Source organism: Pelodiscus sinensis, chromosome 11 (assembly GCF_052426305.1).
Source record: "Pelodiscus sinensis isolate ZL-2025 chromosome 11, ASM5242630v1, whole genome shotgun sequence".
Classification (NCBI taxonomy): Eukaryota; Metazoa; Chordata; order Testudines; family Trionychidae; genus Pelodiscus; species Pelodiscus sinensis.
In genome coordinates, this window is record NC_143062.1 from 16,185,710 (window position 1) to 16,207,821 (window position 22,112).

Consider the following 22,112-nt stretch of genomic DNA (forward strand, 5'->3'; position numbering starts at 1 on the left):
AGGGCCCCCCGTTGAACCAGACACTGCATAGAGCCCGTTTATTTAGACAAGGGTGGCCCTCAGAGACAGCAATCTTCATAAGTATGAGAGTCAGGGCATCAGCCCCCCTCCTGCTGAAGCCCCAGCCCCAGCAGGTATGCCCTGTAGGGCAGATGCCCCGAGATCTCTCTTTCCTGCTGGACAGGAGCCCCTATCCCACCACCCAAGGCGGTGGACCTGAGTCCCCCCCTCGTGTGGTAGGTGGAGAATAGGGAGGAAGGGGGCTTGTGGCTGCACTTTAACAGTGGCATGTGGCTCAAGAAGAGCAGTTTGGCCGCCCCTGGTGTAGCCTGTGAGGGAGCGCACTGCTTAGCGAGCCTGACTTCCTGCAGGGCACAGGCCATAGCAGGGAATTCCTGCTTTCACCCGCGCCGCTGTTAGAAAAACATCCCAGCCAGAGTTAGAAATGGCCGGGGCAGGAGGCTCCAGCGCCGTGGGGAAGGTGCCCGGCTAGTGACCCTCCCTGGAACAACAGGGATCTTACTTCCTGTCTGGGTTTGTCTCACTCCAGCTTCCAGCCACTGGATCTGGTGAGTCCCCTCCGCCCTGGGCCGCTCTCCCCCTACCTAAGCCCAGCCCTTGGCTCCTTCTAGCGCCCCAGCCCGGGCTGCCCCTTCTGTCCTTCCCGCCCCCTGGCGGCCTGCCCCGGGAACGCTCCGCGGCGGGGCGGGGGCCAGCCCCTCGGAGCCGCTTTGCAGCCCGGAGCCAGCACTGGCTCTTGGCCCCCGGCCCAGATTCCTGCCCCCGGGCCGGGATTGGCTGAGCGCAGCACAAACAGCCGGCCGGCCAGCCGGCCTCCTCCCCGCGCCCGTCTCGCTCCGCCAGCCCGGCCCAGCGCCTCTCCCCGCCTCCTTTCTCCTTCGGGCTGGCCGGAGCGGCGCGGGGCTGGCCGGGGCTCCGGAGCGGGGCGAGCGCGTCTCTCCGGGGGGAGCGAAGGAAGGAGAAAAGGCCCCGGGGAGAGAGCGGGGGTGGCAAGCGGGGCTCGGGATTCCTGCCTTCCTCCCTCCCTCGCCGCTCCGTGCCCCGCTCCCTCCATCCTCGCCCTCTTTGTTCCCCTCTGCACGGGACAGCGCAAAGGGGCAGGAGCTGCGCAGGAGGGTGGAGGCGGACTCTGGGCCGGCCGAGCTGTCTCCTGCCTGCTCTTCGCTGAAGGGGTCTCTTGCCCCCTCTTCCCGCCTCCCAGGCGGCTGGTGCCAGGGCAGGGCTGGGGGACCATGTGAAGATGCCCCGGGGACTGGCACTCTGGGTGCTCCTCTTGCCCTGGCTCTGTGCCCCCGGGGCACAGCCTGCCTTGCCTGCGGCCTCGGAGCGGGCGGCCGTAGCACGGGAGCGGTTCAAGGTAGTCTTCGCCCCGCTGGTCTGCAAGCGGACCTGCCTCAAAGGCCAGTGCCGGGACACCTGCAAGCAGGGCAGCAACATGACCCTGATCGGCGAGAACGGGCACTCGGCCGACACCCTGACTGGCTCGGGCTTCCGCGTGGGTGAGCACGGGGCACAGGCCAGGGCATGGTGGAGGGACAGCAGCGGTTGGCAAGTATGTGAAATGGGCATGGGGGGCTGTGGTTGCCCAGGGCAGGGACTGAGCTGCATTGGGGATGGGGGAACTGTCTGGGGGACGGGTGCCCTGGAGAGCCCAGCTGGGGCTGGAGGGAGGTGCTGGGTGCAGAGCAGGGGCTTGAGGGGCTAGAAACACATTGCCCTGATTTCTGCTCTGTGCCAGCATGCATGACTCTACCCCACTCACCTGTGTGGCTCACACCTGTGTCATCAGCATTGGTTGCACGCTCGTCCTGTTGCAGTTGGGACTTGGAACTGCTCATGCGGCTGCATTCCACCTGTTGCATGCTCCTCTTCATATGTGTGCCCTGATACATGCCAGTTTTTACATGCTAAGACCATGGAAGGCCCCCAGCCCCTGCCCCTTGCATGCCCCTTCCCCTTGTCTGCACACACATTTGTGCACTCACAGATCTCATGCATTGTGGTCAACATGTTCAAGTGGGCACATTTCCTCTTGTGGGCACTTGCTGGCACACTCGCTGGCACTCAGAAGCTTGCACGTTTGTTCACTTTAGCCACGCGGTGTATGCTCACTCTCCCCTGGCAGTTCTTCCAGCAGCAGTTCAGGGCTGGAGGAAAATCTCGCCTCAGCGAATGGCTCCGTCCCAGCTCCCATCCCCTGGGGCCCATCTGACGCCTGCATCTCCGGCAGCAAGCCCCCAGTCTAACACACTCATGCATACACACTCACACACACGCAGAATCCATCATGCACATTCAAGGAATCTAACAGACACATGTTCTGGCACACACAATCTAAAACTTCCACACACACAATCTTGCACATGCACACACCCATGCAATCTACCGTCCGCACATGCATGAGTGAACACTCCCATTCTGACATATGTCTGAGCACACATAAACACAATCAAATGTATGCATACACCAACACACACAATCTAACATGCACACCTGTGCAGTCTCATTTGCCTACACCTCCTCATGCAGGTTCCCACACACTCTCAGCCCCCTGCCACTAGCACACACTCAGACTCGTGCTTTCACATGCATGCTCATTTGCACGCATGACTGCCTGGCCCAGGTTTGGCTGCCAATTCCCTGTTTTTTAACATTTTTCTGCCTTCCGGACACCATGCCAGCCACCCCACCCCCTGCTTCCCCAGCTGGGGAAAGATACCTGGGGTCCTTCATCCTCTGCTGCGGGGGGCTGGTGTGAGGGTGGAGCAACCTCTGGGGCTAAGTGAATCCAGAGATGGGCTGGACCCAGCCTGGAAAATTCCAGGCCCAGTGTCTGCACCTAGCCTGGGATGGGGGAAAGCAGGAGGACTGGAGAGCTCAGGAAGAAGAGAGGTTTTTTTGGTAGGGGAGAACTCTTTGATCCTTGCTGAACCAGTTCTACCTCCTCAGCCTGGGTTTGACCCAGAATTCACCCTGTCTAGTCCCTCAGACATAGATCCCTGGGCAGCCCCTCCCTCTGCCTCCTAGCTGGCCATCCTATCTGTCCCTGCTCACCCCACACATCCCTCCCCAGTGCTCCATCCCCCCCACTGTGTGCATCCCTCCCTTCTCTGTCCACTTCCATTCCCCTGCCACACATGCCTGCAACCCATCCCCTCCTCCAGCTAGCCCCAATCCTACCTTATGATCCAGCCACATACACTTTTCTCCCCCCCAGCCTTTCCTGCCCCCTCTCCCTCAGTCTCATCTCAGCATGTGCTCTCTCCCTCCCCACTCCCGGTTTTGTCCCAGTGACACAAAGAGACTAAAAATACCTTGGACTCTAAAAACCACTGTGGTTATTGACTTTGTACTTGGGAGGGAATGAAACTGAGTCATTGCTGGAAGTGAGGGGGCTGAAGCAGGCACCAGGTGACATTCCCACTAGTGTCCTAGAGTCCTGATCTGCAACCCCTTGTTGTCCCAGCCCTGGACTCCTCCCCCTCACCCCCGCAATCCCTCAGCCTCACCCATACTTTTCTCTGTTCCTGAAATCTCTCTCCTACCCCAGCACACTTTTTCAACTGGACACACAAATCTCCTTCACTTCTTGTCCAGTGTGTGGCTGATCAACAGCCCTTCATGCTCCATCCCAGAGGTAGCTGCATCTCAAGCCCCCAAGTGCACAGTGTATTGGTCTTTCCGATGATGGGGCTGCTGCAGCAGCAATATGCCGTCCTCTTGTTATTGTCCTGAGGGTTTGGATAGTCCCTGCTCCAACACTGAGTCACTGGTGCTTGAGCCAGGGCATCTAACCGGGCCTGGGAACTGGGTATATGAGCACCACCCCCGCCCCTAAGCTGCAGCTGTTCAGCTGCCCTGGCAAACTCCTCACCCAGAGAAATCAACCAGTGCAGTTGGAACCCCCAGCCTCAGCCTGAGGGGGTTTGTTGGGACTCCTGGCTTTAGGAGACAAGTGAGACCTAGTGGTTAGAGCAGGGAAGGACCAGGGTTGTGAGTTAGAATTGCTGGGTTCTGTTTCCAGCTCAGATTCATTCTGTGACCTGGGGTAAGTCACTTCTCCCCTGAGTATTTCACCCTGTGTGGGTTGTGAGGACGGATGTGGGGCTTGTGGTTAAGGCCCTGGGGCCAGAAGACCTGGCTTCTTTTCCTGCTTCCACCACAAATACCCTGCGTGACCTTGGGTGAGCCCGTACTCCCCATCCTGTCTGTTCAGACTGTAGGGTCTTTGGGGCAAGGGCTGTCACCATGGTGAGTGCAGTTCATGGCACAATGGGCCCTGATCTCAGTTGTGTGTGTGTGTGGATGGGGCCTTGATCTCAGAGGTGTATGTGTACAACATCTTATGTTGTGCAATGCCCAGTGAGCTAGGCTCTGATTCTGCATGTGTGTATGTGCCCAGTGCATGGGGCTCTGATCTAAGCGGTGAGTGTGTTTGTGTGTGCGTTATGTGTGTGCATATGTCTGTACAGCATCCAGTACACAAGGCCCTGATCTTAGTTGTGTGCGTGCATGAGTACAGCACCTGCCACATTGGGCCCTGATCTTGATTGGGGCCTCCAGGTGCTGTCCCTAGACTAACAGAGATGTTCATCTGTCAGTGTTACTTTAGTTCTTGGAGGCCCTGCTGAGGTCCCAGAAACACACAGAGGAACAACTTCTGCCTTTTGTGCTCTGGCCGCCCCCTCCTCCCCGCCCCCGACTTCTGTGTGCCCTGGCTTGCTTGCCAGCTCTCTCCCCCGCATATGCCCTGGCTTGCCCACCAGCTCCCTCCCCTTGTGTTCCTTGGCTTGCCTGCTGCCTGCTCCTCCCCCCATGGGTGTTCCCTGGCTTGCCTGATGGCTCCCCCGTGTGTGCCCTGGCTTGCCCATTGGCTCACCCCTGCATGTGCCCTGGCTTGCCCACCAGCTCCCCCCCATGCGTGTGGTCTGACTTGCCTGCTGGGGGCATGTTACACAACCAGTTTGTCACATTGTTCACTTGATGGCACAAAGATTCCAGCACTGGCTGGGGGGCTTCCCCTCTAGGGGGTGCCAGCTCAAATCTGGACTCAGGGCTGGCTCAGGAAACCCCCTTAGGATATGTTGGGGGATGGCTGGGAGCCAGTGGGGACAATTGGGTGGATGGGGCAGGGTGGGGGCAAGGTGGGGATGGATGGGTGGGGATGTAGACAGCATGGTGGATGAGGCAGGGAACAGAGGGTGGGTGGGGTAGGGAGGGGGCAGGGAGCAGAGGGTGGATGGGGCAGATGAGGGGCAGGGAGCAGTGGGATGGATGGGGGAGGAGGGCAGTGGGATGGATGGGGCAGGTGGAGAGGGGGCTGCAGAATGGATGCAGGCAGCGCGGCAATGGGGCAGGGTGGGGGTCCCATCTAACCTCCCTCTCTCTCCCCTTAGTGGTGTGCCCGCTACCCTGTATGAATGGCGGGCAGTGCACATCTCGTAACCACTGCCTCTGCCCCCCTGAGTTTACGGGGCGCTTCTGCCAGGTGCCGGCGGGGCGCCAGTCCCAAGGCGGGCAGCAGCTGCTGCAGCCGGCAGTGCTGGGGCCCCTTGAGGGCCCAGCAGGTGAGACAGGCTCCAGCAAACACGCCATCTACGCCGTGCAGGTGATCTCCGATGCACATGGTCCTGGGGAGCCACCTGCCGGCCACAGCCCCAAGGCCACCGTCAGCCACTCCACCTTCATGGTGCCCCTGGGGCCTGGGCACCACTCATCTGAAGGTAGCGCTGCCAACGGCAGGATGGGGATCCCGGGGTGATGATGGAGGGAAAGGGAGAGAGTGCTAAGGCGAATGGGGGTGATGTGGTAACTGTGGAGCAAGGGTGTGATGGGACAGGATGATGGGATAGTGGGTGGATGGGGGCAGGAGACAGATAATTGGCAGGGAGTGACAGGGGGAGGGGCTGATGGGGCCAGGGGATTAATGATGGTGGTTGGAGGGTTACCTTATTCAGGGGGTTGCCAGCTGTTGTTGCCTGGGGATGTGGGGAACAGTGTCAGGAGATGCTCCACGTGTTGACACCCCCTCGGGTCCCCCCTCCAGTACAGGTCCACCCTCCACTTTTGAATGTGCGTGTCCACCACCCGCCCGATGCCTCTGTGCAAGTCCATCGCATTGACAGCATCAGCACCGAGGGCACTGGGCCAGGCGCGCAGCACCACCTCATCCAGCACCCAGCCCAGAGCTCCATGGGCCAGAAACCTCCCATGCCCCATGCCCGGCCCCACATACACAAGCCCCTGGGACGCTGCTTTCAGGAGACCCTGCCCAAGCAATCTGTGAGTTGCCTTCTCCCCCTGGAGGATCTGTGCTGAGGGAGTGGGACAGGGTCAGAAGAGGGCACATTGTTGTAGGGAGGGGGGAAGGGCCAGCAGAGGCCTTGTGCAGCAGGGAGCTGGGAGGGACCAGCAGGGGCACTGTGTTGCAGGAAGGGGCCAGCAGGGGAGTTGGGTAGCAGGGATCAGGGAGGGACCAGCAGGGGGCACTGTGGGGCAGGGAGCTGGGAGGGACCAGCAGGGGGCACTGTGGGGCAGGGAGCTGGGAGAGACTAGCAGGGGGCACTGTGGGGAGGGGAGGTTGAGGCTCTTTAGGGGTGCTGTGCTGCAGGGGAGAGGCATGCAGTTTCACTTGCCTGTGTTTTCTCTCTCCGGCGATGGGGGGCACTTTCTCAGTGCGGGAGCAACCCCCTGCCAGGGCTGACCAAGCAGGAGGATTGCTGTGGAAGCATCGGCACCTCTTGGGGGCAGAACAAGTGCCACAAATGCCCCCACTTGCAGTGTAAGTAAAGTCTGCAGCTGCCTTGCCCATACAGACTCACAGCCCCTCTCCACCAGTACTCCTGCCCCTACCCCAGAGCGCCCTCTGCTGGGATAGGCTGGCCTGGAGTAGCCCAGAGCTCCTGCAGACAGTGACTCTGCAGCCCTTATGGTAGCCAGTAGGCCCTGCCCAGTCGGGGAAGCCAGGACTGACCCACAGAGGGTCTGTAAGGGCTGATGCTTAACTGGTGCTGCCATTTCTCCCCCTGCCCTGGCATCGACCTCTCCCAGCCTGGCACAGGGTTTATGGGAAGTATGAATGGGGCCTTACGTATCCAGGCTGTGGCCAGTTTGGCTGCCAGATTCCAGCCTGTTGCCCTAGGAACTGGCTGGGCAGTGCACACCGATCCCTTCCAGGGCACCACGGTGGGAGATGCGGGGCACAATAACGTGTGTCCAGCCAGGGAGGAGATGGATCAGGTGGCGGGTTCCAGCTCTACATTCTCCCCCGCACCTACCCCCCTTCCTGGCGCTCCCACTCAATGGCTTTTCCAGCTCCCGGGGATCTGTGAGTGAGCCACAGGGTGTTTGTGTTGGAGGCAGCCAAGAATGTGCTTCATGGCCTGGCTCCTTGTTCTCCAGCTGGGCTGGGACACCCCTCCCTCCCTGCTGCCTTTCATCCTGCTCCAGCTCTTCTGGGCAACTGCCCGTCTGCAGTCGCCCCATCCCCACCCCTGCAGAAAGCGCTGGGCTCCCAGCTGGTGAGAGGAAGATGGGGGTTAGGGAGAATCGAACCGCTTGTTACCTCAGGGGCTGCATGGGGGGCTGCCACCCTGACCTCTCCCAGTAGGGGGAAGTGGGGAACTGGGAGGAACAGGGCAGGAGCTGGCTGTGGGAGAGCTCCTGGCTAGTCCAGCCTTGGCTTTTCCCAGCAGGGAGCACTGTAGAGAGCAGAGCAGGAGCACTGGCAGGGGGCGGGGGGCAGCAATTCTGAGCCAACTTGCCTCTGAGAGCAGTTTCTTTTAACCCTGTCAGTCAGAAGGCAGCTGTGACATGGGGTTGTGGGGCTGGCCCTGTTCCTCTGTCTCAGTGCCTCTGCCTTCTGTATGACAGTGTTGTGACAATGCCCCACCTTTTTCCCAGCCCTGCCTCTGCTCAGTCCAGTGGTGGTGAGTCCCTCAGGTAGCAAATTCCCATGGTCCCTTGGAATTCTGTTGCCTTTTGGAGCAGTCTTAACTGGAGCAGTCCCCATACCCCCCCTCCTCCCAGCCTCTCTTTCTCTTTTCTTTCAGTCTTTCGCTCCCCTCCCCCCCAGCAGTATTCCCGAGCTTGGATAGATCAGGAGCAGCCTGGCTGCACATGCCTGCTGGAATGAACATGGCCCCAGCCCCGCCCCCCTAGGCCTGCTAGCCTGGCTGTGGCAGTGAGTCTGGTGTAGGTGCTGGCTCGCTGATCACTACTCCCCAGCACCACCCGCAGGGCTGTTGCCAGATGCCAGAGTTGGTTGGGAAGGGGGATACCAGAGACCCTGGGCCAAGAGGCAGCTTGTCCAAACTGCTGTCTGTGCAAGCGTCTCACACCCATGCTGGGCAGTGTTTGTGTGTCTGCTATGCAGACCCCCATAGCTCCCCCAGCTGGGAATTGGGACCTTGTCTGGCCAGGTGCCATGCAGACCCCCCTAGCACTCTTCCCTCCCAAATCAGGGCCTTGTCACACCAGGCTTTGCATAGATACAGGAGCCAGCGTTTGCCTGGAAGGGCTCAATGTCTAGACAAATGAACAGAAGGGAAAGGAGAGGCAGCGAGTGGGAGTGGACTTGGCAGAGGTCAGTGGCAGAGCTGGGATAGAACCCAGGAGTCCTGAGTGCCAGTCTCCCCCTGCTCTCAGCCGCTAGGCCCCGTTCCCCTCCAAGAGCCAGGGCTAGGCCCCAGAAGTCCTGCCTCCCAGCAGGCCCCCTGCCCTCCCCTGTGCCACACTGCGTCTGGCTCTCTCTTAATCTCCCTCTGGGGCTTCTTGTGTGTTGCAGACACAGGGGTGCAGAAGACAGGCCCGATCCGAGGGGAACACGGGGGCGATTGCCCGCAGGGATACAAGAGACTGAATAGCACCCACTGCCAGGGTACCCGGTGGGCACTCTCTGAGCAGGGGGGCTGAAGACCTGCTTCTGTGTGTGTGCTGTGTCCATGGGAATGCGTTGTGTGTGAGACTGTGCTGCTGCCCATTTCCCCCCAGACAGACCTTAACCTGTGTGCCATGTGGGGTGTGTGCATTGTGTGTTGCTGACCACTTTTCGCATGCAGATATTAACAAGTCATGTGGGGTGTGTGTGCATGTTGTGTTGTTGTGTCCTTGTGTTACTGATCCCTCTTGTGCCTTGTACAGACAATAATGAGTGTGCCATGGGGCATGTGCATGTTGTGTTGTATTGTATGTATATTGTTGTGTTGTGTTACTGACTCCTCTTCCCATGCAGACATGAACAAGTGCACCAAGCAAGTCATGTGTGTATGCTGTATTGTGTGTTGTTGTATTACTGACCCCTTTCTCTCCCCATGCAGACATTAACATGCGTGCCATGCTCATGTGTGAGTATTGTGTGTGCATTGTATTGTTGTGTTACTGACCTCTCTCTCACCCCATGCAGACATTAACAAGTGTGCCATACAGGGTGTGTGTGGGTGTTGTGTGTTGTTGTGTTACTGACCCATTTCTCTCCTTGTGCAGACATTAACGAATGTACCATGTAGGTTGTGTGTACACTGTGGTACTGTGTAGTGTGTTGTTTTGTTACTGACCTCTCTCTCTCCCCAAGCAGATATTAACGAATGTGCCATGCAGGGTGTGTGCCAGAACGGCGAGTGTCTCAACACCCAGGGCAGCTTTCGCTGTGCTTGCAAACCCGGCCACGTGCTGGGCCCATCCCGTAGCCAGTGTGTCCGTACGTAGGGGGCTGGGGCCAGGGTGGGGGGCTGGGCGGATTGAGCAGAGGGTTGGAGCTCAATGATCCTGTCTCTCCTGGAGGGTATGGGAGGCTCGGTGTGTCTGGGTGCCTAGCTGGGGGCAGCAGGGAGCCAGAGCCAATGTTCCCTCTAATCTTTTCCATCTGTGTGTGGAATAATTATTTTATGTGCACTGAGGTATGTGCAGATGTGCAGCACCCATGGAAACATGCTGCCGGCTGTGGGCGCTCTGCTAATTCGCCGTGCAGCACTGGAATCCATCTTGAGCAGTTGCACAAGTGCTCTGCTTACAGGGAACACTGATTGGAGCGGCATTGACACTGTCTCTCCTGGGGCGGATGGGGGCTCAGTGTCTCTGGGTGCCCAGCTGGAAGCAGTAGGGGGTGGGAGCTTCACTGACCCTGTCTCTCCCGGGCTGCAGCGGAGAAGTCGGAGGAGAAGAGCCTGTGTTTCCGGCTGGTGAGCCCGGAGCTCCAGTGCCAGCACCCACTACCCACAAAGCTGACCCGCCAGATGTGCTGCTGTAGTGTGGGCAAGGCCTGGGGGGCCCGATGCGAGCGCTGCCCAGCTGATGGCACAGGTAAGGAACTGCACACTTGGCAGGGCTGGCATATCGGCCATGGCACTACCGGGGGGAGCTCACAGCACTGGAGTCACTGACTGGGGGACTGCCACAGGGAAGCTCGCAGCATGGGAGTCACTGACGGGGGGCACTGCCACAGGGAAGCTTGCAGTGCTGAGATCATAGTCAGTGGACACTGCCATGGGGAAGCTCGCAGCATCAGCATTAACCTGTCTCCTCTCCAATTTGGCAGCTGCCTTCAAGGAGATTTGCCCAGCAGGGAAGGGCTACCACATCCTGACATCTCACCAGACCCTGACCATCCAGGGAGAGAGTGACTTCACTCTGCACATCCACCCGGACGGCACCACAGATCTCCAGCAGCAGCGTGAGCTGCCCAGCCTGCCACCCCTGGAGGAGGACTCACAGGAGGCTGAAGGTCAGAGACCCTGGGGAGGAGGCTGAACTGCTCTGCTCACCTGGACATGGGGGCCCCTACATTTTTGCCTAGTGAATCCCAGTAATAGTGGGGATTGTATGGTACCCCACATTGCCCCACGGGGAGCCGCAGTATTCTCATGGGCTGTACCCCAAATTCGACCATTGTGAAATGCTGTCTAGGAATGTGGGGTTCACAGAGATGTTATAGAGGTCCCTGCATTCTCTGAGGGATGAGCCCACATTCCACAACAATGAATCCCTGTGCTCACGTATCCTCCACATTCTCCCATGGTGAACCCCCATATTATCAGGAGCACCCCAAATTCACTCAAGGTGAACCCTGCTTTCTCAGAGAGGTTACTGCTGTTTTTGTTAGCAAACCCCAGAACTCAGGGGGGCCAACCCCATGTTGTCAGAGCTGCTACCCAAGTTCTCTAAGGGCAAACCCCATTTTCCCGGGTGCACCCTGTTATCAAAGAGTGAATCACGGTATCCCAGAGCCAGGGGACCCTGCTCTCGGCCTGGCCTGGCGAAGTCTGAGCCTGTGCCCTGTGTTTGTCTCTTGCAGCAGTCACCACAGCCATGGTGAGTAGGGTCTCCGGAGCAGTGGACGAGCAGCGGAGGGGTGAGGTGGGTGTGGGGGGAGGCTGTAGGGAGGGGGGAGAGGGGATGAAGGGTGGTGGGTGAAAGGGAGGGAGGTAAAGGCAAGGAGGAGAGGAATGACTGACAGGATGAGAGGGGGAAGAAGGAAGATGAGAGGAAAGGGCAGAAGCAAAGGGGAGAGAGGGATAGAGCACCTGGAGGGGTAGCAGAGAGGAGCAGGTGCCCCCCCACTGTTTAACCACTGCCCTTCCAGCTGCCAGCCTATCGGACCAACTCAGAGGAGCAGTCAGTGGACCAGTTCTATGCCAGTGCAGCCACCCTGGGTGCCCGCTACCCTGGTGAGTGAAAGCAGAAAGGGCACTGTTGTGGGGAAGCTTGCAGCACCGGACTTCCCATCTGAGGGCACTGCTGCAAGGAAGTTTGCAATGCTGGAGCCCCAACTGGAGGCACTGCTGCGAGGAAGCTTGCAGCAATGGATTTCCCAGCTGGAGGCACTGCTGTGAGGAAGCTTGCAGTGCTAGAACCCCTGGCTGAGCCCTGCTGCAGGGAGGTGCGAAGCACTGAAGCCCTGGCTGGGGGCACTGCTGCAGGAAAGCACGCAGCGCTACTAACCTTGTGCTTTCTCTGTTGGATCTCAGAGGTGGTGGCCCGTCCCACAACTGCCATGGTGCGGAAGGTGCCGCCAGACCAATACACACGCAGTGCCGTGGAGATGGCCCCCACGCAGGTGACAGGTGAGAGCCCTCAGCGGGCGGGGGGTGGGGGGGATGTGTGTGCTGCCAAACTCCTCCTTCCCCTTTGGAAGAAATTTCACAATCATGCACCAAACTTCCCTGCTCAGGCACCCAGTAATTATTGGGGTGAATCCCAAACATTCCTCAGTGATGCGCATGATCTCAGGGAGTCCCCTCTGTTCTCTCTGGCTTGGAGATCTCTCCTGAGTGCTCCTGGCCCTGTGCTGGGCTGCAGCATCCCTAGGGGTGGGGGAGCTCCTCGCTCTTGGCTGGTTGGTGGAAGCTGCGGGTATGAGAAAATCTCCTGGTGTCTGATCTGCTCGTCCTGATGCTCCCGCCCGGGCTGTGTCTGCCTGTCCCTGCAGAGACGGACGAGTGCAAGCTGAACCGCAATATCTGTGGCCATGGAGAGTGCATCATGGGTTTGTCTGGCTACAACTGCATCTGCTACCCGGGCTACCGCTGGCACACCCAGCGCAGGTTCTGCACAGGTAACACGCCCTCCATTGGGGGCATGTGACACACGTAGAGACGCACATGTGCATGGCTATCCATGGGCACATCACACCCACACCACAGTGTTCGGGGGGGGGGAGTGACTTCTGGCCATGCCTGAATACACAGATCTGTGACAATCCCCCAGCCTGTAAGCAAGGGTGTGACACACAAGTGTCAGTGCAAGAGGTGCGTGACATGTCCACACATGTGTGTATGCAAATACAGCAATACAAAAAAAATGTGTAACACACCTGCACAGGTGCATAACAGGTGTGTGATATGCCTGCACATCAGCCTATGGAAGTGTGAGATACGCACTTGGCTTGTACATGCTGGTAACTAGGCCTGCAATGCATGCACGACTACACATGCAGCCTGTGATCCCCTGACATCTGTGTGTGGCCGGGGTGTGACAGGTCTGTATCCGGCATGGCAGGGATCAGTAATTCTTTCTCCCTCTGCCCGCTGCAGATGTGAACGAGTGTGAGGCGGAGCCTTGCGGCATTGGCAAAGGCGTCTGCATGAACACAGGCGGCTCCTACAACTGCCACTGCAACCGGGGGTACCAGCTGAAGGTGCACAAGGGCGTGCGCTCCTGCGTGGGTGAGCACCCTGGAGGCAGGGGCTGGGGGGACAGCAGTGTTGGGGGAGAGGCTTCTGGGAGCTGGGGGAAATGGGACCGGAGGATGGGCTGGGAGCTGGGGATGCACTGTGGGGTAGACTGAGGCTGGGGAAGCATGTTGGGGATGGGCTTGGGAGAAGGGTTGACCAGTACAGTCCCAACCCCCCTCCCCTGCCTTGTTCACATCCATCTGTCTGGCAGACATCGACGAGTGCTCCAAGCCCCACATCTGTGGGGATGGGGGGACTTGTGCCAACTACCCTGGGCACTACAAGTGTGAATGCTATCCTGGCTACCGTCTCAAGCCTTCTCGCCAGCCCCTATGCGAAGGTAAGGCCTTCCTTGGTTGGGGTGGAGAGGGAGGGGAGATTCTCAACAGATTGGGAGACACATACCCTACAGTAACAAACCAACAGCCCTGAGACACCCTGTCACAACAAATGGGTGTGCACAGCCCAAGCAGTAATGAAAGGCACTGCTTTCCAAAGATCCTACAAGGTCAAGCAGGTGCACATAGCCCGAGTTACTGAGAGAGACCCTACGATAACAAACCAGTGTCCCAAGAGACCCTACAATGACAAACCAATGTCCAGGCCCAGAGTTTGCACAAGACCTTAGAACTAGAGATGTGACTCGGTATCTGGGATCTGCCCATAGCCCCTCTGCAGTCCCGTGTAAGGGGTGGGGTGGGAGTGGGATTCTGCTTAATTGGTTAACCAGTTAAACTTAAGGTTTAACTGATTAACTGGGATTTGCATCCCTACTCAGAACGCAAAGATCCTACCTCTCGCAACCCTTCCCGTACAAACCTGTCGATGCAGCTGTCAGCGCCCCTTGTGTAATAAACCAGCTCCTCGCTTTCCAGAGGGCTTGCTGGGTCCTTCCCTGCGCTGTGCTCTGTGCCTTGGGTGGCTCCTCCAAAGGCCCCTCACCTTTTCTCTCTCCCCCAGACATTGATGAGTGCATGGACACCGGCACCTGCCCTGACGGGAAGTGTGAGAACCAGCTAGGCACCTACAAGTGCAGCCCCTGCCCGCCAGGCTTCCGGGGCCAGAATGGGATTTGCTATGGTAAGAGCTGGGCGTAGAACCAGCAGTCCTGACTCCCAGCCTCTTGCTCAGCCTTCTAGCCCCACCGACTCCCAGACCAGGGATTGAACCAGAAGAGCTGGCTCCCAGCACCCATTCTAACCCAGTCGACTCCCCGCCCCAGTGCTGTTGGTGCAGGATCTGGGGGTGACTCCTGTCCTTGTTGTGGGACAGGCCCTCTGCACCCCAAGTGGCAAACTGGACTGCAGACCAGGGTGCTGAAGGTCAAAGTTCAAAGGTTGTGTTGCGACAGGGGTGGGGCTCAGTGTCTGTGTCCCCTCAGATGTGGATGAGTGTGCTGAGGAGACCCTGTGCAAACACGGCTGGTGCGAGAACCTGCCTGGCTCCTTCCGCTGCACCTGCGGGGAGGGATTTACACCTGCAGCCAACGCCCGCAGCTGCCTGGGTAACTAGATCCCCTCCCGCCCCGAGTGCCCTGCTCTATCTACTGCCCCCCCAAACCTTCCCTCTACCCACTGCCCCCTGCCCTACCCACTGTCTCCTACCCCCATGAGTCTCGACTATCCACTGCCTCGCCAAGCTCCCCTTCCACTGCCCCTGTCCCACCTAAGGATGTAAGCAATTAGTCAACTACCTGATAAACCTAGGCTTATCAGGTAGTCGAATCATTACTCAACTAGTCGCTTCCCCCGCCCTTGCTGCCTTAAGATCCGTTCCCCCCAGCACTGTCTTGGTGGGGTGGGGTGGGGAGAGGTGAGGCAGAGACGCAGCAGGGGAAATGGCACAAGTGGGGACCAAAGCAGTGGGGCACAAGTGGGGACCCCTTCTTGCATGGGGTCCAGACTGCTGTGCCTCTCCCTTTGAAATGTACAAGAGCTGCTCTTGTTCATTTCAAAGGTAGAGGCGCAGCAGGATAGTGAGTGCCCCCCCATCGACTAATTGAAATTTAACACCCCCTAGTGCTACTGAGCCCCTCGTTCTACTCATTGCACCCCCTGCCCTTTCTGAGCTCCCCAACTCTACCCACTGTGCCCCTCCCCCATCCCAAAACTGCTCTTGCCCTGCAGATGTGAATGAATGTGAGGATGGGGGGCTTTGCCCCAACGGAGTCTGTGTCAACACACTGGGCTCCTTTAAGTGCCAGTGTCCCCCGGGCTTCCACTCAGTGAAGGACCGGCCACGCTGCGAAGGTGAGTGAGCTGCGCTGCGGGGTGGAGGGGCTGGGCTGGGCAGCCATGTAGGGGGTGGTGACGGAGTTGGACTGGGTGGCCATGTCTGTGGGGTCTAGGCAAGGGAGCTGTGCTGGGTGGCCATTTTAGAGGGTAGGTAAGGGGGCCAGGCTGGATGGCCAGGTCTAAAGGGTAGATAAGGGGGCCAGGCTGGATGGCCATATCTGGGAAGGCTAGGTAAGGGGGCCAGGCTGGGTGGCCAGGTCTAAAGGGTAGGTAAGGGGGCCAGACTGGATGGCCATATCTGGGAAGGCTAGGTAAGGGGGCCAGGCTGGATGGCCAGGTCTAAAGGGTAGGTAAGGGGGCCAGGCTGGATGGCCATATCTGGGAAGGCTAGGTAAGGGGGCCAGGCTGGGTGGCCATGTCTAAAGGGTAGGTAAGGGGGCCGGGCTGGGTGGCCATGTCTGGCGGAGGCTGCGGTGAGGAGGCCCAGGCTGGGCTGCCTTGTGGAGTGGGGGCTGGGAATGCCTCTCAGCCTGTGACTCTCCATGTTGCAGACATTAATGAGTGTGACTTCCCGGCTGCCTGCATTGGGGGCGAGTGTGTCAATTCTGTGGGCTCCTACCGCTGCCTGTGCCATGCCGGGTACAAGCTGGTGAACGGCAGGAAGTGCCAAGGTGAGGTGAGGGTGTGACACAGACAAGAGTGAGCACCAGGTGTGTGTGGGCATGGCTCGCCAGGTGTCTGGCATTCCACACTGGTGTGAGCAGCTATGTGCAGTGACATGAGGACATGGCACACGGGGGGGAGGTGGGAAAGTCTAGGGGTGGGAGGTATGAAGGCACAAGAAATGCTATGCCATGCGCCCAAGTGTGAACCTGGAACACTGCAAACTGGGCCTGCTGGGTATGAGCGCGGACACTGGGGTGTGTGGGAGGGACAGAATGTGCAGGCCAAGCAGTGCAGTGCAAGGGCCGTGCGGGGTGTCTACATGAGTGTGACATCCTGGCAAAGAATGGGTACAAGCCCGTGTGTGTATAACGGTGTGAGTGTGAGTTTGTGGACTGTGAACTGCCACATATTGCGCACAAGTGTGTGCCTTTGATGAGTGTGTATCTGTGAGTGAGCATAGGTGGGTTTGAAACATCTGGGCTGTGGGTGAATGGTACAAAGAGGTGTGACCATCTGTGTTTGTGCATAACTGGTTGTGACACAAGGGATGTGTGCTGCAGCAGTGGGTGTGAGCCTATGCATGTGGGATGTCCGAGGCACACTACAGGCTCTGGGGATGTTGCATGAATGAGTCCGAGTCCATGATTGGTGTGACGCTACAGGATATGTGCATGTTGCACAAATGGGTATATCTATGTGTGTGCGCACAAGAGGGTGTGGCACATCTGGGCACACTTGTGCATTATGCCACAAGTGTGCCATTGCACACCCCCTGCCTCTATCTCCCACCGGCCTCTGCCCAGACATCGATGAATGTGCTCTGGACCCCAGCTTGTGCCTGCCCCATGGGGCATGTGAGAACGTGGATGGCTCCTACGTGTGCGTGTGCAATGAGGGATACTCCCCATCTGAGGACCAGCACAGCTGTGAGGGTGAGTGGGACCTGGGGGGCATTCCCCTCAGCGGGGTGCCAGCTCTGATCTGGCCCCACGGTGGGGGGGGGGAATAGAATGCAGGGTCTGTCTCCTCTAGGGTGCGCCAGCCCCCATCTGGCCCCAGGGCAGCGGAGACTATCTGGCATGGGACAGTGGGGGTTGGGTCTAGACTTGGGGCCTTTCCCCTCTAGGGGTGCTGACTCTGATCTGGCACCAAGGTGGGGCATTGTGGGGCTGACTTACCCTCTGCTCCCAGATGTGGAGCCCCCCGATAACAAGAAGGAATGCTACCTGAACTTCGATGACACCGTCTTCTGTGATAGTGTCCTGGCCACCAACATCACCCGCCAGGAGTGCTGCTGCTCAGTGGGTGCTGGCTGGGGAGACCACTGCGAGATCTACCCTTGTCCCGTGCCCAACTCAGGTAGGGATGGACGCTTGCTACCTCTTCTTCATTCTGCACTCCCCCATCCCCTCCACCACCATGCACCTGTGGAACTACCAGCTATATGGTGTGACCGCCTAGTGTGGGACCTAGGAGCACAGAGGATGCAGTATTACCCCCAGGATTTACACAGGTTTCTGCTGCTGGTCCCTTCCTTGCCCCTGCTGTGGCCTCAGCCTTAGCCTCCTTACCCTGCCTGGGTCCCTTCCTCCTGGAGACACAGCCTTGGTCCTGGCCCCAGCTCTGGGTGGGGGTGGGGGATGTGGACAGGGGCCAGGGTGTTGGCTTTCAATACCCCCACTATGAAAAATGTTCTAGCGCCACTGTGTGGCTGAAAATCCAACCCCCAGGCTCCAGGGCAATGACTAGAATCCAACTGTGGGGAGGGAGAAGGGGTTAGGAAGACATTAACCCTCCCCCACTCCCATCCCAAGCAGGGAACGGGAGGACACCAGGCTGGATAGACCCAATTGTCTGATCTGTAGGGCAGGGGGGATCCCAGGCAAGATGGTCCAAGGGTCTGATCTGTGGAGCAAAGAGAGGGGATATCTTGTCTAGACATTAATCCCTCTTCACCCCTTTTGGGGGTTGCATCCCCCATCTCTCCCTTGTAGCCGAGTTCCACTCCCTCTGCCCTGATGGGAAAGGATTCATTCTGGACGACAATATACTGAACTATGGCATCCCTGCCCACCGAGGTGAGCACTAGAGCCTGCACTCCGATATGGCCAGGGCCTGCACTTGAGCACTGCGGGATCAGGAGCCAAAGCTACCTCTCCCCCTGCTCCTTACCAGTGAGTCAGGGGGATTCCAACCTTGCAACCCTCATATCTGGCCACTGAAGCCCCCCATGCTGCACCCCAGTCGTGGCTGCATCTTAATGCCAGATGAGGGACCCCCATTCCTTGTACAAACAGCCCCCATGCCCCACCCCAGGGGTGGCTGCATCTCCAAGTGATCTCTTATAACCAGCCTCCGCTCCCTGTCCCGGGGCTCGTTGCAGACATCGATGAATGCAGCCTGTTCAGGGAGGAGATCTGCAAGGAGGGGAAGTGCGTGAACACACAGCCGGGCTACGAGTGCTACTGCAAACAAGGCTTCTACTACGATGGCAACCTGCTCGAGTGTGTGGGTGAGGAGGGCAAGCAGCATTGGCTGGTCTAGAGACTGGGCGGATAGATAGGGATGCCCCTCTGGGGTCTCTGCTGTGATCTGCCCTTGGCAGAGGACTGGGAGGCTCAGGGCGTGCAGAATGGGACACAAGCCCTTCTCCTCTAGGGGCCACTGCTGTGCTGTGGTCTTGGCAGGGATGACTGACTGTCTCGGGAGTGGAGAGTGGGACACAGGGCCTTCTCCTCTAGCGGGTGCTGCCTGTAATCAGGGTTGGGCCCGGTGGCCAGAAGTGGTTGGGCTCTGAACCATGTTCTTCTCCCCAGACGTAGATGAGTGCTTGGACGAATCGAACTGCGTGAATGGGCTGTGCGAGAACACACGGGGGGCCTATGTGTGCACCTGCCCCGCCCCTGCCGTCTACGACCCCATACACAAGAAGTGCCTGGCACCCAGTGAGATCGGTGAGTCCGCTTCACAAGTGACATGAGCTTACTGGGTCTCAGCCTTGGCTCTGGCTGGGTGGGCAGTCCCATCACAGCCCTACCTCCTCCCAGCCCCTTTGCAAGAGGGAGGCTGAGAACTGAGCTGGTGGGGTGTGGACTCGCCAGCACTGGGTCTGGGAGGACAGAGGGCAAAGATGCCCCCTTGGTGTCACAATGACCAGTTTGTGGCCCCTGGTGCCAATGACAACCTACAGAGCCCCATGGTGACACCTGCTGGCCCCTGATGCCATGGCAACCCTATCAGGTGCAGTGTTACCATAGTGACCTTGGTGGCGCCATGGTGATTCCCTTCTAGCCCCCAATGCCATGGCAACTCTGTCAGGCCCATGATGCTGTATGACTGTGCATTGACTCTGTAGATGTGGATGAGTGCCGGGACCCTGGAGCCTGCCGGCACGGGCGTTGCATCAACACACTGGGCTCCTTCTACTGTGAGTGCAGCCTGCCCTGGATGCTGGATCCCAGTGGCAAGGAATGCCAGCTCCCCGACATGCAGGCAGGTGAGGGGCACAAGGGCTGTCACGTGGGTACAGGCCAGTATAGGTGGGAGGAGCTTAGGATTGTGAATGAGCAGGCAAGTGTGAATGAGCAACTGTGAATGTTAGTGAGCCATTGAGAGTGAGCAAGGGTAAGTGTGAGCCTATGAGTGTGAGCAAGGGTGACCGTGTATCCCTGATTGTAAGCTGGGGTGCATTTGAGCGTGTCGCTGATTGTGACCATGCTGTTTATGAAGATTGTGAATGTGCCCCTGCACCCACAGATAATGCACACTGTGGTGTGTGGTGATGTGGTCAGGGCCTGTCCAGCATGCCAGGCCCTGTGGGAGTGCCTGCTGTGGGCACTGGCTGGGATGGGACGTGGGCTCCCACTCTCTCTCTGTACCAGCAGACCGGGCGGCTGACCGGCGCGACATCTGCTGGCAGCACCGGGGGGAGGACAGCATGTGCGCCTCCCCACTCAATGGCTACCACCTGACCTACGAGGAGTGCTGCTGCCGCTACGGAAAAGGCTGGGGCTTCCAGTGCCGTGCATGCCCCCCGCGCAGCCCAGGTAGCACCCATACCCAGCCTGTCCTCTTGGGGTGCTGGCTCCAGCCTAGCCTCAGGGTGGGGGCTCTAGCTGCCCCTAGGGGGCAGGAAAAGGGGAGGGGACCTTGACCCTTTAGACATGCTGGCTCCAGTCTGGCCCCAATGTAGGGGGACTTGCTAGCTCTGGGCGATGGAGAATGGGGATGGGGCATTTCCCCTCTAGGAACACTGACTCTGGTTACACTGGGCTGGATCTGATGGGATGTGATTCACTGCTATGTATCCCCAGGCTGGTTGTTGTGATTCTTTGCAGGGCAGCAGTGCCAGCCATCTCAGAGCGAGAGCAACTCCTTCTGGGACCTCAGTCCCTTGTTCCTGGGCAAGCCCCGCAAAGGTTAGTGAACCCTCTAACACAGCCCCCCCTGTGGATCCCAGAGCTGGCATCTCATTGCAGGCTTAAGGGTTCCTGTATGAACAGCATCCTGCACCCTAGAGTCAGATGCATCTCTGTGCAGACAAGGGATCCCTCTTCCCCATGTCTCCCTCCCTCAGTTTCAGCTGCATGGGTATGGACTCCTTGCCATTCCCCTGGTCTCATCTGTGTCCTCCCATGTCCTCCCTGTATCCCATCTGCCTCTCAGAGGATGACACCTCAGAGGAGGATTCAGACGAATGTCACTGTCTGAATGGCCGCTGCATCCGGACCTACCATGGTGCAGTTTGCGAGTGCCCTGCCGGCTTCCAGCTAGATGCTACACGTACCCGTTGCCTAGGTAAGTCAATCAGCATGTACTTACCTGCTCTCAGTGGGTGAGGAGGAGGAGGAAGGACACTGCATGCCCTGGAAAGTGGAAAGGGATCTGCTGTCCACACCATCAGGACTATCTGGGACAGGAGTCTGGTCTAGTGGATTAGAGCAGTGATGAGGTTGGGAGCCAGGACTCCTGGGTTCTCTTCACCTTATACAAACAATGCTGCTGTCTTTCCCTGCCCACATTGGGGAATACAGGTTCAAGACCCACCCCCACACACTCCAGAGCCTTTCCATTAATGCCTACACTCTCTCTCCCCACCCACAGACATCGATGAGTGTCGGGAGCTGAACCAGCGAGGGCTGCTGTGCAAGAATGAGCGCTGCATCAACACCAATGGCTCGTACCGCTGTGCCTGCAAGCCAGGCTTTGCCCGCTCCCGCCACCACGGGGGCATGTGTATCCCCCAGCGTCGCCGATAGCCCTCTGTCACCTCCAGGGGTGCTGCCAGCTAATGCAAGAGAGACACTCCTTTGCTAATGGTTCACATCCTGTTTTGGGGGGAACTTAATATTTTTAATTGCTAAAAATGGGGCATTGTATTGGGTGTTCCTCCCTCTGCAAGACTTTTTTATTAGCATTACCTTAGGGCTGCGTTTATTTGCACTCATTTCTGTAGGAGACAAATATATAAAAACCAACAACCCTGTAAATAACAAAATGGAAGGTAATGGATTAATTAAATTGCAGGAGTAGATCCTGGGCAAGGTGTTTGTGTGCTGTGCTGTCCGCATTGGCAGGGCGGAAGGGGGTGGTAAACTGCAGCTGCTGTCTGGTGTGCTGGGGGTGCTGTGATACTGCAGGGAGAGGGGCTTGCAGTTGTGTGGGTGCTGTGACAAGGGAGGCTTGACAGAACTGCACTTTTGCAACCCTGCCCAGTCCTGTCCTCCAGGGAAAGCAGGGGCACAAATAGGCTGTAGCTTGCTCTGAGATCACCCAGTACATCCATGATGACATTAGATACCCTCCCTTACGCTGTACTTCCTGCCTCCCAAAGTGGGACACTGCTGCAGGGAAGCCCACAGTACCTGGGTCAACTTGGGCCAGGGCAGCTGGAGCAAGTGGATGACATCATTAAAAATCCCACAATGCTTTGGGCCTGAAGATTTAGAAAAAGTAAAAGCTCCAGAATCCCGCTGGTGCAAACAGCTCCTGGAATGCCCCAGCTGGGGTGAGCCATGCTGAG

General features: G+C 58.3%; 1 protein-coding gene across 4 annotated transcripts; it reads left to right on the top strand.

The window, feature by feature from the left end:
* The first annotated feature begins 338 nt into the window (after positions 1–338).
* On the top strand, positions 339–21,629 carry LTBP3 (latent transforming growth factor beta binding protein 3). 4 transcript variants are annotated; one of them, XM_075939228.2, is made up of 28 exons: positions 339–1,520; positions 5,418–5,744; positions 6,068–6,303; positions 6,697–6,802; positions 8,807–8,899; positions 9,596–9,718; positions 10,162–10,320; positions 10,556–10,741; positions 11,312–11,373; positions 11,600–11,684; positions 11,985–12,080; positions 12,446–12,571; positions 13,050–13,181; positions 13,402–13,530; positions 14,151–14,270; positions 14,572–14,694; positions 15,317–15,439; positions 15,976–16,095; positions 16,894–17,022; positions 17,282–17,449; positions 18,085–18,168; positions 18,474–18,602; positions 18,907–19,044; positions 19,446–19,586; positions 19,972–20,136; positions 20,428–20,508; positions 20,756–20,887; positions 21,194–21,629. In XM_075939228.2, the coding sequence occupies exons 1-28, from the start codon at positions 1,262–1,264 to the stop codon at positions 21,346–21,348; spliced, it is 3,927 nt and encodes a 1,308-aa protein (XP_075795343.1). In that variant the 5' UTR covers positions 339–1,261; the 3' UTR covers positions 21,349–21,629. The 4 variants fall into 4 exon arrangements, with proteins under 4 accessions (XP_075795343.1, XP_075795344.1, XP_075795345.1 ...); XM_075939229.2 differs by having other exon boundaries at positions 344–1,520; positions 19,975–20,136; XM_075939230.2 differs by having other exon boundaries at positions 344–1,520; positions 11,312–11,328.
* Positions 21,630–22,112: the final 483 nt, after the last annotated feature.

Excerpts from the sequence above, each read along its gene's own strand:
- LTBP3 (XM_075939228.2), top strand. The coding sequence starts at position 1,262 with ATGCCCCGGGGACTGGCACTCTGGGTGCTCCTCTTGCCCTGGCTCTGT. Across the intron at positions 11,685-11,984 it reads CCTGGGTGCCCGCTACCCTG|AGGTGGTGGCCCGTCCCACA; the intron begins GTGAGTGAAAGC and ends GTTGGATCTCAG. Across the intron at positions 12,572-13,049 it reads CCAGCGCAGGTTCTGCACAG|ATGTGAACGAGTGTGAGGCG; the intron begins GTAACACGCCCT and ends TGCCCGCTGCAG.